General features: G+C 40.1%; 1 protein-coding gene across 3 annotated transcripts in view; it reads left to right on the top strand.

Moving 5' to 3' along the window:
- Positions 1 to 15,729, top strand: part of LOC132784656 (putative uncharacterized protein DDB_G0287457) — a 39,486-nt gene that overhangs the window by 20,565 nt on the left and 3,192 nt on the right. Inside the window, exons 2-3 of one of the 3 annotated variants that reach the window (XM_060790418.1) lie at positions 1,378 to 1,927; positions 2,022 to 2,625. In XM_060790418.1, the coding sequence (XP_060646401.1) occupies positions 1,378 to 1,927; positions 2,022 to 2,625 (1,154 nt within the window). Of the gene's footprint in view, positions 1 to 1,377; positions 1,928 to 2,021; positions 2,626 to 3,297; positions 3,463 to 15,729 lie in introns of those variants that run through there. The other 2 variants (XM_060790417.1, XM_060790416.1) reach the window with 2 other exon arrangements.

Here is a 15,729-nt window from a genome sequence, read left to right as displayed (position 1 = left end):
AATTAGCAATTGGTAAAGCGTACCTGCTTACTGATTACACAGCGCAGCGTAGCAAGCAATTAGCCAAGTTAAATACATAATGCATTTGTCTGGGCCTCAAGCCTCACGCCTCGCACTTTTATAGACTCTATGGTATCCATCGACTGCCACTGGATTGCTGGTTGGTCTGTTGGCTGGATGGTCCGGCTGTCACTGTTTGCGAGTACGTCTTAACTTGGCCACAAATGAGGCTCGAGAAGCAGCCAAGCGTTTCGGTTAGTCAGCGGCAAAACCGCAGCAAATATTTAAAGCCGCACCGTGACCGATAAATCTCGAAGCGATGGCGAAAAATGATTACATTGGATTGTGGCTGCTGCTGTTGCTGGATGCCAATGAAATATTGACTGAACTCGAACTGCGTCTCTTTTGGCAGCGCCAATTTGCAGCTGATCTATGCAATGAAAAAACAAAACGAACAAAACGATAAAGGCAGCGATTACCGTTAAACGAGATTGTCTTTAAGTGCTTAAACGCTGTTCTAACAGCCAATTTTCATTTGGCCCAGCAATTGGGTCAGTTTCTAAGCTAGCTGCGTGGCAACAATCAAAGTGTATCTCAAGCTAAACGTTTCGTGCATTGACAATGTATCTAGTATGTTATTTCTTGCCTCGGACTGACTTTATGGCCTTTGATGCAACTTGTTGCGGACTTGTTTGTTGGCATTCTCAAGTGGAATGCAACCGGCGACAATGCAACATAAAGTTGTTGTTATTCTACTACCATGCTATATGTATATTTAATATCAACCAAGATATGTATCTATAGCGTATCACATGTGATTGAATTTTGAAATACATAGTTTTTCCCTCTGCTTCCTCTCCAAATTAAAAACCAGCCCAAAAACTGGCCATATGCAAGTGGCTTACCAACTTTGCCTGCCAGTGGCAGCAGATCTACTTCAGAAATAGCTGCTGGCCTTGGTTACTGGTTTCTAAGCCGAGTTAAGTGTCTCGTTGTTTTTATTTCAGTGTGTATGTGTGTATCTGACTGTGCCTAATAGCAGAGATTGAAATGTCATTGTTGTCAGCTTATCGTTTTGAATTAATGCCCGGTCCGCAATATTCGCTTCTTGGCCACAACAATTTTCACACTTTGCGCTAACACCTAAAAATTGTTCTACGCTCCTTTACTTTTCGTTACTTTACTTTACTTTTCTTTTTGTTTGTTTGCGTTACTCGTTATTGTGTTTTTTGATTATGATCTCAAAGTATTCTCTTTCTTTGTCTCACGCTCTCGCAAACTGGCTTTCACTCATTTTGTATGATTTGTGTAAAAAAAATTAATGTTTTGAAATAGACTTTTACAACAAACGTGTCCAACTGCTACTGCAATTCACAGCTAATGTCTTAAGTCGTTTGAAACGCAAACGCCAAATAACAACAGCAGCAATTCGAATGTCCGAAGATCTGGACGAACTGTTCCTATCGCCGATACCGGGTCCAACGCCCGTCGAGCTGCAGCAGTGCATCTTGTTTGGCTTCCGACGGCGCCTCTATCCCAGCCAGATACTCGAGGAGTGCCGCAGTGCGTTTGGGCCATTTGCCCCGAGTGCGCAGTATGTGGCCAAATGGTATCAAAAATATCAAGATGGCTTCTTTCAGTTCGACGAGCACGATGAGGAATGGTGTGCGGCCACGGGGCGTGGCCAAACGCCCACCACATGCAGTGATTACAATGATAATGACAATGACAATGGCAATGACAATGATGATGATGATGACACCCTGAGTGACACATTGCCACTTGTCTTGCAAGATGTGGGGCATCAGGCTAGTTATAGCGATGAAGTTCATTATAATGATGATGATGGTGATGATGATGGTGATCTTGGTGATTTGCCCGTCATTAGTTATTGGCACGGCTATGGCTATTTGGGTGGCAAACGTAGGTATGCAAGGATCTGCTCTAATCGTTAAGTGTGTTTACCTTGAGATTGACTTTTTATTAATTTCCTTTTTTTTGTGCTTTATCTTCTTCAACAGCGGAATGTCGATAAGCGGTCTGCCGCCTTTGCCGAAATCTCTGAGCGGCTTCAATAAGCTGCTCGGCTCCGATTCGGGACTCTTGAGTGATGTGGAAGTACAGCAGGAGCTGGAGAGCATCAACAATAACAGCAACAAGAACAACAACAACAACGACGACAATAATAAGGAGAATGAGAGCGGCAACAAATTAGCAAGCCAAAAAGTTAGTGATAACAAAAACAACAACAACAACAGCAGCATCAGCGGTAATAACAACAACAACAACAACAACAGCGATAAGCAGACATCTAAAGAGAATGCAAACGATAAATCAGCGCCAGCTTTAGCAGAGTCAACAACAACAACAACGACACCAGCAGCAGCAGCAACAGCAGCAGCAATAATAAAAGCCACAACAGCAACATCGACAGCAGCAGCAACATCGACAGCAACAACAGCAAACACAACGACAGCAACAACGGTGACTTCCAATGCAAATGAAAAGGAAAACACGAAAGCAACAGCAATAACAACAACAACAACTGTGACAAGCTCACCTGCAAAAATCAATGTAACGGGCAGCACTTTGGACGCGCAGATAGCGACGCTGCGAAAGGAAATGGTAAGTTGATTGCCCACCTGCAATTGGGGATATAATATCAATGTATACTCTATGATAAAACCAAACAACATGCATTACTCAGGCAGCTAAAGCAAGATCTTTCTATAAGCTTCACAAGTTGTTGAAGAAGTAAGAAAGAAATGCAGAAAACTTAATTCTAAGAAAGCCAGTTTTAGTGGATGTTGATCGGATTATGGTTATAGGATTATAATATTATAGAAACTGCCGCAGTAGAAAATGAATTTATTCATCTAAGTAAGACCACCAATTGGAAACTTTTAACTATTTAAATTTAATCAGAGATATTTTTCATTTTTTAAATTAATAGATTTAAAGTTAATCAAAGTAGAATTATAGGTAAATATTTGTAAACTTTAATCCATCTAAGTGAACTGGGTTATATTAAGTACTTTAGTCTGAAGGCTATAGTTGCTCTGGCTCATATCATTGCTATAAGGAATTATATTTAAATAGGGAATAATATTTAGTACTACAATTACTATTATATTCGTTATAGAAACTTTATCAGCTGTGTAGTTTTTAATACCATAATTTGTATTGGATTCAACTGAACTTAGACACAAATTGAGACAATTCACTTTAATAGAGACTATTTTAGATTTTAGCAGAGTATGTGAATTTCGACTTACATCGTCAGCGTTTTTTCCACAGTCTTCTTTTGATCATAGTTGTGTATTGGTATTGTGCTACTCCACACTTTCGGGGCGCGTCATTTGCATATGAAATGAAGCCAAGAAATTCTGTTACCCGTTGCTGGCAGCCAGCTCTAGCATACAATCAAAGAGAAAATACTACGACGACAGCACAACGGAAATGATTTGAGGGGTTCAACATTTGATGATAAATTCAATAAATATATTTTATATATATGTGTATATGCATGAATACTCGTATTTATATGTGCCGGCTGTCGGCACTTGAATTCCAATAGCAATTTCACAAAATAAAATTAAATTGACTGTTGAAAATTCTTCACAATTCGGTTGCACATTTTTCATAGATACTCGCGTATGTATGTATGTGTGTGTGTGAGTACTTGGAATCTTTTGTTAGTTCATTTTTCACATTATGCTTAACAACAATATTGCATTTTGGGCGCAGCTTTCTACGAATTTTTTGTTGGTTGACTTCGGCTTCGACTTCGACTTCGACTTGACTGATGATGATGGCAGGCAGCGCATAGACAGTTAGAGACTGAAGAGAGACCCCACCCAGATACGATTCTGTTTTTTGCACGTGATCGTCTTTCTGACCAGCTGCAGCAAAATGTGTGTCTATCACACACAGTTTTACTTGTGATTGTAAATGCGAACAAGAGTGCACTTCTACGTATTGTAAATGGGTAGAAAAGAAAGTATTGTAAATCCCTCGACAATGTGAAAACAACTTTCGGTTTGGTGGCGAAGTTCATGAATATTTCAGGGCATTAAATAAGCTCACCCCAACTCTAAACTTTGACATTGTCGCCCATCTAAGCTGATATAAATGGCCATAAAGCATTCAAATGGTCAGCGCGTTGGGTCAACAAAGCGAAATGTAAATGCAGCTTTAATTCATTAAGTCAAATTGGCAAAGCAATTATCTTAGCATTTCAAAAGCCAACAACAACTTGCCCCCCCCTCAGCACCGTCAGATTGCCCCCAAGCTATGTGTCGGCCTTTGGCTTTAATGCTTTTTTTCGCTGGCCGATGAAATGGAGAAGCGGATGATGAGGGCCACAGAGGAAGAGACGCTGACATTTAGCCACGGTGCCAAACACTTTGTCAAAGTTGAAAGCGCAAGCACAACGCTCATTTCGGCGATAGGCTCTTCATTCAAATGTATTCATTTGACTTGGCGTTGTTAGAGGGGGGAAATGGAAGAGGGGAAGCGAGCATGGGGATCACTCTGATGAGCAAATGTCGTTTTAAGTCAGTTTTATAATTGCAATGCATCAACAACAAAATAGAAATTCAACCGACAACGAGGGAAAATCCAACACCAAAGATACATTCAGTGGAAAGAGAGAGAGAGAGAGATACTTCACTCGGCAGCTGGCATAATCAATTCAGAATCTGTCTGATCATTAAGATAATCCCATGAATATTAAGCATAAGTTGTGAACCCATTTCAGAAATTCATGAAAACATTCTGAAATTAGCCGAGATAAGATCTTTTGCGGTAGTATCTTAACTGATTTAAGATTCATGGCGTATGACAGTCAAGGCAATTTGTATCTGTAGCGACTACTTGAAGACATCCGTTTTTTTTTTCTTCTTCGCTATGTTCGAATAGTTAAAATTGTTCACATGTTAGACTCTGCTGGGTTTCCAGTTTATGCACAGCATTTTGTAGCTGATACTCTGATCACGATCATGCTCACGATTCGCACATGGAATTGTGACACGTTTTTTTTTCCTATGTTTTTGAGGCTGCCACCTGTTTGTGTGTTGCCAAACGTTTAGTTTTGGTTTCGGTTGATGTCTTGCTCTTGACCAAGCCTCAGCTTCATCATAATAATTGTTGCTTGTGTTTGTGTTTGTTTTGTCGCTTGACAGTTGATTTGCAATTTGGCCGTCTGCAGCAATTAAATAAATTAAAATTTTGTCTACGGCTTGCGTAATAATTTCACATTTGTAATGCAACTTGTGACTTGTTTTTAATCTTGGTAACACATTCGTTAGCTAGTATATCCACATTGCTAGCTAGCACCCGGCAGCCAATTGCTAACTGTGAGGCTTGGCAAATCTAAGTTGGCTGGCTGGCCAAACCTTTCACATTTTGTGCTATGCCTTGGCGACCTTTTGCGAACGAAAAAAGAACCTGTTTAATGCTTTTTTTTCGCTTAGGCGTAGGTGTAAAACTAAAACAAAACTACAATTGTGGCGCGACTTTAGTGGTTCAGTGGTGTGTTTGTTTGTGTATATGTGTGTGTGTGTGTGTGTGTAGGCAAGGAGCGGCCACGATTTGGCTCCATTTGTAAAGCTCCAAATACACATCTAAACTTCTGACACAAAGATCGAGCAATACTCGATAGATTTTGGCCTTTTTTGTGCTCCGTTTTGGGGCGCCAATTTTGTTTGTGGCAAGTACAACGACTAGCACATTAAGCATTTAAGCCATTTTGGCAATTTGCATGCCGGTTGTGCAATAAGCATTTATTTTTTTATTTTGTGTGGTACATTTGTCGCTCTGTTTTCGTTTTCGATTTCGATTTTTGGGGGCTTTTTGGGTCAGGCCTCCTCATCTGTGGGCTGGGCTGCCATTTTGCAGATCCCAAGTTACCCCTCGATTACAACGAGTTAAACGTTTTTACCTGTTGCCTGTTACCTGTTGGTCGATACAATTAAATTACAATGGCTGCTCGTGTGTGTGTATGTCTGTGTGTTGTCTTGTTACCAATTACGCTCCAGTTGTTGTTGCTGTTTCAACTAATTTCACGCGCTCAAAGTCAATTCGAAGTTAAAGGCAAACGCCGCGGCCGGACAACGCTAACGCCAACGCCAACGCTTGCACACCCAATGACACAGTAATTGGTCATTGTTTTTGCCCAAGCACTTTGTTGAATACCCTACACTTGGGGTGCTATGCATTTGTAATGATGAATGTTCATAGTTTGCTTTCTTTTTGTGCTCACACTAAACTGTAAATAATATTTAATTGACTCAACTATAAAGTTATCAATTGAGTTAGAGTATCTAGAGTGTCGATTAGCAGCGGGTTAGTCTGTTGGTGTGGCTCATGGATAAACATTTAAATTTACTCGGCTTACAATTACGCGCCGCCGCCTCAGCCGCCTGGCTTGGGTTAGTTTTCCTTTGTTTTTGCAAAATGTTGCGGTTGAATGATTAACGATTCAAGCTGTGAACTGTTGGTGGGTGTGTATCACACACACATACACATATATCTGTGTGTGTGTGTGTGCTGCAATTATGTTAGTTGGCCGCTTTGGCTTTCAATTGTTCAATTCAATTCCAGCAAGCGGTAACGTTAAAGCGCAAAGAAATTGATACCCTTCGCATACTCTCGTATTTATTTATAGTTTTTTCTCATTATTATTTTTACTACAATATTTTTTTTTTTTTTTTTTGCAATCTGTCATTTGCTATTTTATTACTTATGTCGTTTTCATTCACCTAGTTCAATTATGTGAAACTGAAAGTAAACATTTGTTGAAGGTCAGTGAGGCTGTTAAAATTATTAGATCAGCTTTCAAAACACAAAAATACCTGAGACAAATTATTATGCAAGCTTCAGGTTATGCCAAAATGATAAATGAATACATTTTGAGTAAATATATTGATTAAAAGATCAGCCGGAAGTTCTATGCTAAAGTTAATAAGTGCTCAGAAAGCTGAAAACTTGGCATGCAAATATTGTTGAAGATTTTTTAATACTCATCAACAATTTTATTATTTTGTAGCTCTAATTGATTTCTAGGCCTAAGTGATGAGCTTTCGCTTTAATCTGGCCAGTTTTAATGGGATTGGCTTGGGCCTTTAAGGGGAGAACCACATGCATTCCATCATAATAAGGGGCCTGTCAAGAGCTTCTTGACTCCACAATTACCAATCCGGATTGCACCCAATTATTGCCTTCGTTGCCTTTTGTTGTCGCTTAATGTGTGCACCGATGTAGATTAAGCAATAAACATTGGTGTAATGCATTAAAGAAAAAAAAACAGAGTTAACTGCCATCCAGCTGGCAACAATAGGAGAAAATCAGGAGTAAAATTTAATCAGCGCATGCGCAGCCATTAAGCTAGAGTTGTTGTCGGCGAATTGAGCCAACTAATTTATAAGTTGGCTTTATGGCAGTGCAGAGCGCGGTGCGTCTTTGGTGCTCTCTGTTATTTTTTTTTTTTGTTTGCTTGCTACCTTCACTGTCTTGCGGCTGCAAATTAAATTTATGAACAACAAAAAACAGCAGCAGCAGCAGCAGCAGCTGGCATCGCATTAGCCAAGCAACAACCAACTAACGAACAGACCCCAAACCAAACCCAGGGCCAGTAGAAGAAATGCATCAAGGCATGAAATGATTTTTTATGGCTTTCATAAAACGGCCTTGAACGCGTTGGCTTTTTGTTGCTGCTTTTTGCTGCCTCTCGCGGACGTTCTTTCATTTCATTTCTTGCAGTTTTCTTTAATTTTCTCCCTAGGCCATATATTCCAAACAACGAGCGTCTCTCTCTCTCTCTCTATTGTTTTTTTTTCTACAACATTTCGCACAACAACTACTGAGAAGAGAAACTTTGGTGAACCGCAGTTGCCACATGACAATCATGTAGAATATTAATTTGAATGCATCGCTAATTTGTGTTTATTGCTCAAATTGTGGATGTTCAAAATTAACAAGTTTTGAGGTTCAGCTTTCCCTTTAGACCATGTAAATTGCATTTGATTTTCCGAATGAGATTTTCTTCATTGTCCGGCTGGAACCGTTGTTAACTGCATTTTAAATGTGAAATTTAATGGATTGCATAAGAGACATTACTTGCTTATTGATTTAATAACATGAAATTAATGCTCTATTGTCACAGACTATTATTTCTAAGAATTATGTTATGTATTTTTCTTGTTTCTTTTGCTGCTATGCTATTTGTTGGTCATTAAAGAACATTTCTCGATAAGTTGTTAAAGTGTTTATATGTATGCTATAAGTTTACATTTTTATTAAATATTTTTGTTCTTTCGCCGCTTCCGTTGCTGTTTCTCTGGCTTCCGCTGTGAGGTTCTATGGTTCTTTGCTTCTTTTTCTTTCTTCGCTCTTCTCTTCCACGGTTCAAGTATTTTTTCGAAGTGATGCCGTCATTTATGTATGTGTACTTGCTGTACACCTTTCTTTCAAAAATTCACCTTCCGGTGGCGTTACTCATTCACGATTCTTCTCTTTGCGTCTGGGGTCAACGCCACCTTTAACGCGCAACATTGTGTGGCATGCATCATGCAAAAATCAGCGAATGGAACCAATGTCAGTCTCGGTTCAAGTCCGGCTGCGATTATATCACATGGTCGCAAACTTTTTGGGGAGCAGTCGAGTTTCAGTTGTTGCCACAGCCGTTGTTTGTTGTTGTTGGTGTTGTTGTTGGTGGCATGCATAATTAATAACAATATGAATTGGACACTGACATTGCGACATTGGCCGCGACTCTGAATCAAAAGTCTGGCCACAGCAGCAGCAGCGGGTGGATTCAATGGGATTGAATCAGCTTTAACAACTGCGATTGCAGTTGTTTGTATTTGCTGTCTGTGTTGCATGTGGATGGTGTTGGCTGTTGGCTGTTGTTGGTTGTCATGGAAGCCGCGCTAATGATCAATGCGGGCGCCCAGTTGCTGACTGTCTGGCTCTGCGAGGCACCTGCAAAAATAAACTATAGAAGTTCTTGTCTATAAATAAAACGGATTAATGTAAATGCCCTTTGCAGAATGAGGAATTGCCAGCCAGCCAGCTTGCCAGCCAAATGGGGAAGTTCTTTCAGCTCTGTACAGAATTAGCCACATAAGACACACACACTTGAGATTGAGATTGTTGCATGTGTGTGAGTGTGTGCGTAGAATGTGGCATTCCTGCCCTTTCACACAGGAAGCTCTTGACAGCAACAACAAAAGAGGCAACAGCAAATGAAAGCGAAAGTCTTGTGTAAATTGCTTGAGAAATGTGCAAGTAGTCAGTCTGCCTGCGTCTCAGTTGTACTTCTTGTCGTTGTAGTAAATTGTCACTGCATTGTGGTTATATCATTTTACGCTCAATAAGTTTGTTAATAATTGCGCGACAAGTGTTGGAGGCGACGCTAATTGAGGCAACAGCCCAAAAAAACTAAAAAAACAAAATGTTGTTGCTGCCAGGAAACAGGTTGCAACTGACGACGACTGATTGCTGCTATCTTGGCTTACATTCAGCATTCAGCCAGCAGTCATTTGGTTGGTCTTGTTGCTTATTTTGTATTTTTAGTTTTTGGTTATACTCAAGCTCGTAATGTCTGGCTAATGCATCGCAACTTAGGCAACTTAGCCAACTTCTTGTGCAGCTGAGTGTGAAATTCACTTTTAAATTCGTTTCGCTCTTCTTTTTCTTTGGTATCTCTTTTTATTTGCTGCTTAACATAAAAACAAATAAACACTTAAAACATCATTTTCATTTTATTTGCCGCCATTCGAAACGCTACAATAACTTTCGAGAGCAGCAGAGTAGACAGATTGCCCAGAAGCGTGTCTTACACACATAATCTTCAAGAACATCTAATTATGATGTAATTGCAATATGGAATATATTCGCAATTAAAACCGAAACACACTTTAATATTGAAAGTAATATTTTTTCTTATCCGTTTATGTTTGTTGACTACGCCCCTGATTGTTTGTTTGCCTTGCTCTTTTGTTTTTATAATACACATATATTTTTTTGTAGTACAGTGTAAACAAAAAGCCGGCAACCTGCTGCGATTGGCAACGGTTATGTTCGAGCAGTTATTTCTTTAAATGTTACTTTATTGTATTGCCAGATTTATCAATGCTTTCTGCCCATTATTTGATCTGGCTAAATGCCAGCAATGCCAGCCGTCGATTCTACACAGTTTTAATATTGGCCTTTTGGCTTTTTGCAACAGTTGTGTTTAAAGTTTAAAACCTTGCGATACACATTTTATGCTGCTGTGGCAACAACAACAACAATAGAATGGTGTTAAGCGAAGGTTCAGTTGGCTAATTGAAAAGCATACAGACTCGAGGGATATCAACAATAGGTCCCCCTTCTTTTTTTTTCTTTTGGGGGCTCCACTTGACACGGACAACGTGCCGTGGCTAATTATGTGCGATTCACTGAAGCCAAGTTCCGTTTTGGGGGGCTAAAAAACATATCGAAATAAACGTCATGGCGCAATGAGCTTATATAGTAATATATATTATGGTTATAATATGCAAATTGTGTGCTGTGCGGGTGCTGCCGACAATTGGCTGCAACAACGAGCCACGTTTATGAGGTGTGTCACACAGTCCAAGCACATCAAATACAAATAAATAAAATAAAATGAAATGTATATAAATATATTATATATAAGTGCATAAATGATAATCTAAATGTTTCTGTGTGTGTGAGTGTGAGTGTCTGTTGCGGATCGAGATGAAAGCGTGTCTTGGCACGTAAAACTGCCATAAAAAATTAATACAAATTTATAGCACATGGGAAGCTGACAAATGCAATGCACAAGCCAAACAGCTCCGTGACATGCAAAGTGGACACAATACGAGTACTCTACAGATTTGGTGGACAAGCAAGCAGACGGGGGGGGAGGAAGGCGATTACGTTTTCAATCGACTGAAATTAAATGTTGCTCGGGCCAATAAACAAACAAATAAACATTCGCTGAGCTTGCAATCAAAACAGAGTCAAAACAGACTCTCATTGGACTTGCAAAAGGAGCTGCTTGCTGCTGCATCCATCCATTCAGCCTGCCATTACCTCCAAGTGAAAGTTCGACTTTGACTACGAGTGCACAGGCTTCGGCTTCGGCTTTAGCCTCAGCTTCGACTTGAGCTTCAGCTTCAGCTTCAGCTGCAGTTCCAGCCCGTGGCATGGCTTGCGTTGACAGTTGCACACAAATTACAAAAATTAGCGCTCACATGCGACGCAGCCGTGGATGCCTCCTTAATCTTCACGATCTGCAACAGCAAAACTTCCACTTCCACCTCCACCTTCACCCCCATTTGGAGCTCCCAAAAACTTAAGATGCGATTGTCTTTTAGCTGCAGTTGTTTGTTAGTTTGGGTCGCGCTTGCGCTTCTGGGGCGCATTTGTGCAATTAGAAAATGGCAAATGCCAAATGGGGGCATGCAACAACAGCAACAGCAGCAGTTACAGTAACAACAACATCAATTGCTGCTCACATGATGGGGGCCTTACATACAACGTACACGAGTCAAGTCTATAGATTAACATACCCACAGCACAGCACTTAATTTGCCCTCGGCTTCGACTCCGACTCCGATTGCAACTTCAGTTTTAGTGAGTGGGGTACAACCCAAAGCTAAAACAGTTTGCCAATATTTTGCAACTGAAATTTACCGTTTGCAACTGCGAGTACAACACTAAACAATCCATTAGATAAATCACATACACGCACTGACAAATCGCTTTATATATGAGACAGCACACAAATTACGTGATCTTACTTCTTTTCTAAAGGAGTTTCATTAGAAGACTTTGGGCGAATGAATTTGGTATATATGTATATTTGCTTTATGAACTTAATATATATACATATTTAGTATATTCCAGCTTTCCACTAACTTTGATTGCAGTGAAGGTATATTCTAGCATTTTACTAACTTTGATTGCTGCTTAGAATTATGTATTTAATTTAATATTTCCAGCTACAATAAATTCCTCTTATTTCTATGGAATGCAATCCAAAAATATTTCTCACTTCTGTTTGTGTCATTTGGTATTATTTAATTACTGTAGTACAACATTTAATGGTCTTTATATAGCCATATAGCAAACTCTTGAAATGTTCGCACTCTTTTAAAATCTGTTTACTGCTGGAAAACTATCAACACCCCAAGCAGCTAGATATTTTAATTAGCTGTGCGTTGAGTTGAGCCCGCTGCTGCAGTTCCTAAAAACTGCAGCGTGTTGACTATTGAAATTGTTTAGTTTCGGCATTTTTTTCTTTTTTCGTATATTTTGTTTGACTCTTGCTGTCTGCCTTGTTTTTGTTTTGTTTTGTTTGTTTGTTTGGCTTATCAATCAGTGCGGAATCAGACACAGAAATGTTGCGTAATTTTGCATTGCAGGCAAAAAAAAAGCAGACACAAAACTAAAAAAAAGAAAAAGAAAAACTAAACAACTCGAGAAAAAGTTGTATAGACCGTTTTATTTATGGCTGTGTAGCAGTTTTTGGCTACCGTTTTGGCCAAGCGACTTTTATGTTGTAGTTCCAGTGGCAGCTGCGTGTGGATTTGAAACTCGTTGGGAGATGCTGCTTGCATTTTTTTGGGGAATATGTGTGTTTTAATGCCACTAGGCAACGAGATTTGAAAGCTGCACATTAGAGATGAAAGGCAAGCTAAGACGACAACGATATAATATAACTATCGATATTATAGACACAAGATACACGTTAGTTTGAATGCGTCTAAATGGCGCCTCACAAAAGGGACGCTTTGCATATAAAATGAATTGTATATGCGCTGCAAACGGATTCAATCCGATTTGTGAGTGGCTTTAGACATACCAATGCATCGTCTATTGGCAGCTAAGTAGCATGAGAGAGCTGTCTACTATGTATGTACATATGTATATACCTTAGCCACTTTATGAGCCCGTTAGATGAACGGTCTATAGGGATGTGAATGCAAGTATCGTTGACATTTTATCGGAGCGTACGTGCCAAGTTGAGTCGGAGTGCAGTGGAGTAGATGTCTTTGGTTTTGGTTTTGGGCTGGGAATGAATGGCCAATGAATGGCGTGAAATGCAAAAAGCTGGAGAGTGAATAGCAATAAATATGCAACGTGTCTAAATATACTCGTAGTAACACAACTCGTTACACTTTGTTTTCCCATACAGGGAGGGCGCCAAGTGTGCAAACAAAAATTCCACAGTTGACAATGTTCTGGGCACGTCAAAATGTCGCCAACGAACTGACTCGTGTATCTGTAGCTGCATCTCTCGTAGTGTATCTTTATAACTTTGGCGCTTAAGTTGAAAGGCGTGACTGCCTTGTCGTTGTTGTGTTGTCGTCAGCCTGCAATGCAAATGCCAAAAAGTTGTCGTCGTGTTGGCTGCCTCAAAAATCGACAACAAAGTTGGCAAAATTAAGTTAAAGCAAAGACGCATACAATAGCGACAACCAACAACAGCTGTTAAAGTGAATGTTGTGAGTAGAACTTTTTGGCCAGCTTATCTCTGGGGAGGCGCTTCCGCATTTGCAGCGCGCATTCTCAGCGGTCACCAAAGTTCACGTTGCAACACACAACGCACAAATGTTTGAAGTGCAGCCGACGCCCCAAGGCATCCCTCCCAGCATTCTCCACTACACTACAACGTACAACAACTGCTGCTGCCACTGTTGCCGCTGTTGCTGCTGCTGTTGCACTGTTGCTAAAGATAGACGCATGCATAATGCATGCATGCAACAACAACTATGGGCCGCATGTGTGTACCACTGGTTTATTGCCGTTGTCTTTGCATCCATGAGACACACGTATGGTACTTTAAGGGCTTCTCTCGTCGCATCGTCGCATTGTCACAACTAATGTTCATAACAATACAATATACAACTATAATACTATTCCGTTCTGTTGTTCTACGCATTTGTTGGCTTGGGGCTAATTAAATTTTCAACATTATCGATTGCACTTTTATGACACTCCAGCGAAAGTTCTTCAGTTCTTTAGAGGCTAATGTCGCCATATGCTGGGCTTAATTACACTCTTGGCAATTTGTTGTCTGCTGCTGCTGTTGCTGCTGCCACTGATTGCCGCGGAGTAATCAACGCAGCAAAGCCCTGCAGCTTTTGCTGCCTCGTGCCTTATGCCACATGCCATAAGCCACCTGCCTTTTGGCGTGCATATAAAGTAAAAAAAAAAACAGAAAAAAGAAATAAATAGAAAAAAAACTTCAAGAACAGTCGCTTTAAAAAACTCATTAATGCGATTTTTGTGGCACAGGCGGGGCACTATGATTGTTGTTGTTGTTGTTGTTGTCTCATTCTCTCAGTCTCTCCAGGCAAATGACTTGCAATTTACGATCTAATACTTACTTATGCCTTTCCATCCGTGAAGTTCATGGTGCTGACTTAAGCACTACGACGACGAGTATTGTATGCTTGTTGTATATAAATAACTGTGACACATCCTCTAAAGGTTTCAACGAGCGCTGCTCGAACTGTAAAACTGTAAATCAATGCTAAGATTTCACATAACTTAAAGCATTTGAAAACTGTGATTGTAATACGAGTAGTTGCCAAGTTCATGAGAGGAGAGGGAAAAGTAATAGAATCGACGCTTTTAGTATCAATAATTTCTATATTTAAAGATCGACAATCAAGTAAGTACTCAGTATGTGGGCGAAATAATTGTATTCGCAATCTCTGTTATTCAACTAAACAGATTGCAAGTCGTTGACAGCGAGGCGATGCGAGGCGAGTTGCATGCCCCCGTCACCGTTTTTTTTTTGCTTCAATGTCGGACAAAAAGATGACGCTAATTAGGCAAACTTATAAGCAAACCAGTTGAGTGTTTTGTTAATTACAAAATAGACAGAGAGAGAAAGAGAAAAAGATGCATTACGCTGCTTCCACTGACATTGAGCAAAATGATGCAAGATTGAGTGTTACGCATACGCCAGGTGGGCACAAAGTTCAATCTACAACTAAATCGGCACAAACAATATCAGCTTGTTGTAATACCGTGCCATAACCGTACCTTGAGCGTGCTTTTCGATGTTCTTATTGTGGTTTTGTTTTGCGATTTCACAATACATATTTCATATCGCGCCGCGAAGCCACAGAACTTCGTTTCGACCGCGCTACAACTTAAGCCCCGGCGACTGTTTGTCTTCCGCAAACAGATTTACCACGCTCGATTGGGGCGTGGTCTCGGCGACTTTTCCAATATTGCTTCTCAACTTTGTTCTCGCTGCATTTGATTGCATAGTAAGAGCTCTTTATTTGCCCATGGATTTGCCTTCGATTTGGCAATGTGTGTGGGCAAAAAAGTAATGCGGAAATATCTATCAACCTTTTTTCCATGAAATACCAAAGAGAATTACGTATACGTAGTCGCCTTTCTTGTGGGTGTGTAAACTGTGCCATTGGAGGATGCTACGACTCGTGGCATTCGTGGGTGGCAATGCAATCGCCAAACCTGCTTCACTTGTCGCCTCTGTGTCTAATGCCAATTAAGCGTTAATTAACATACATGAGCTGCAGCTAAATACGTTGTGAGTGTGGGAGAGTGAGTGTGTTTTGTGCCAATTGAAACTGTGCAAATGCAAACTGGCTGACCTGCTGAAATATGCAAAAATAAGGCTAATCAAATTGCATTTGCATGCAGCATTGTTACTGCTGTTAATATGTATTATGGGGAAATAATAATGATGAGAAA

This window comes from Drosophila nasuta, chromosome 2R (genome assembly GCF_023558535.2).
Source record: "Drosophila nasuta strain 15112-1781.00 chromosome 2R, ASM2355853v1, whole genome shotgun sequence".
Classification (NCBI taxonomy): Eukaryota; Metazoa; Arthropoda; class Insecta; order Diptera; family Drosophilidae; genus Drosophila; species Drosophila nasuta.
This window is presented reverse-complemented; position numbering and strand designations above follow the sequence as displayed.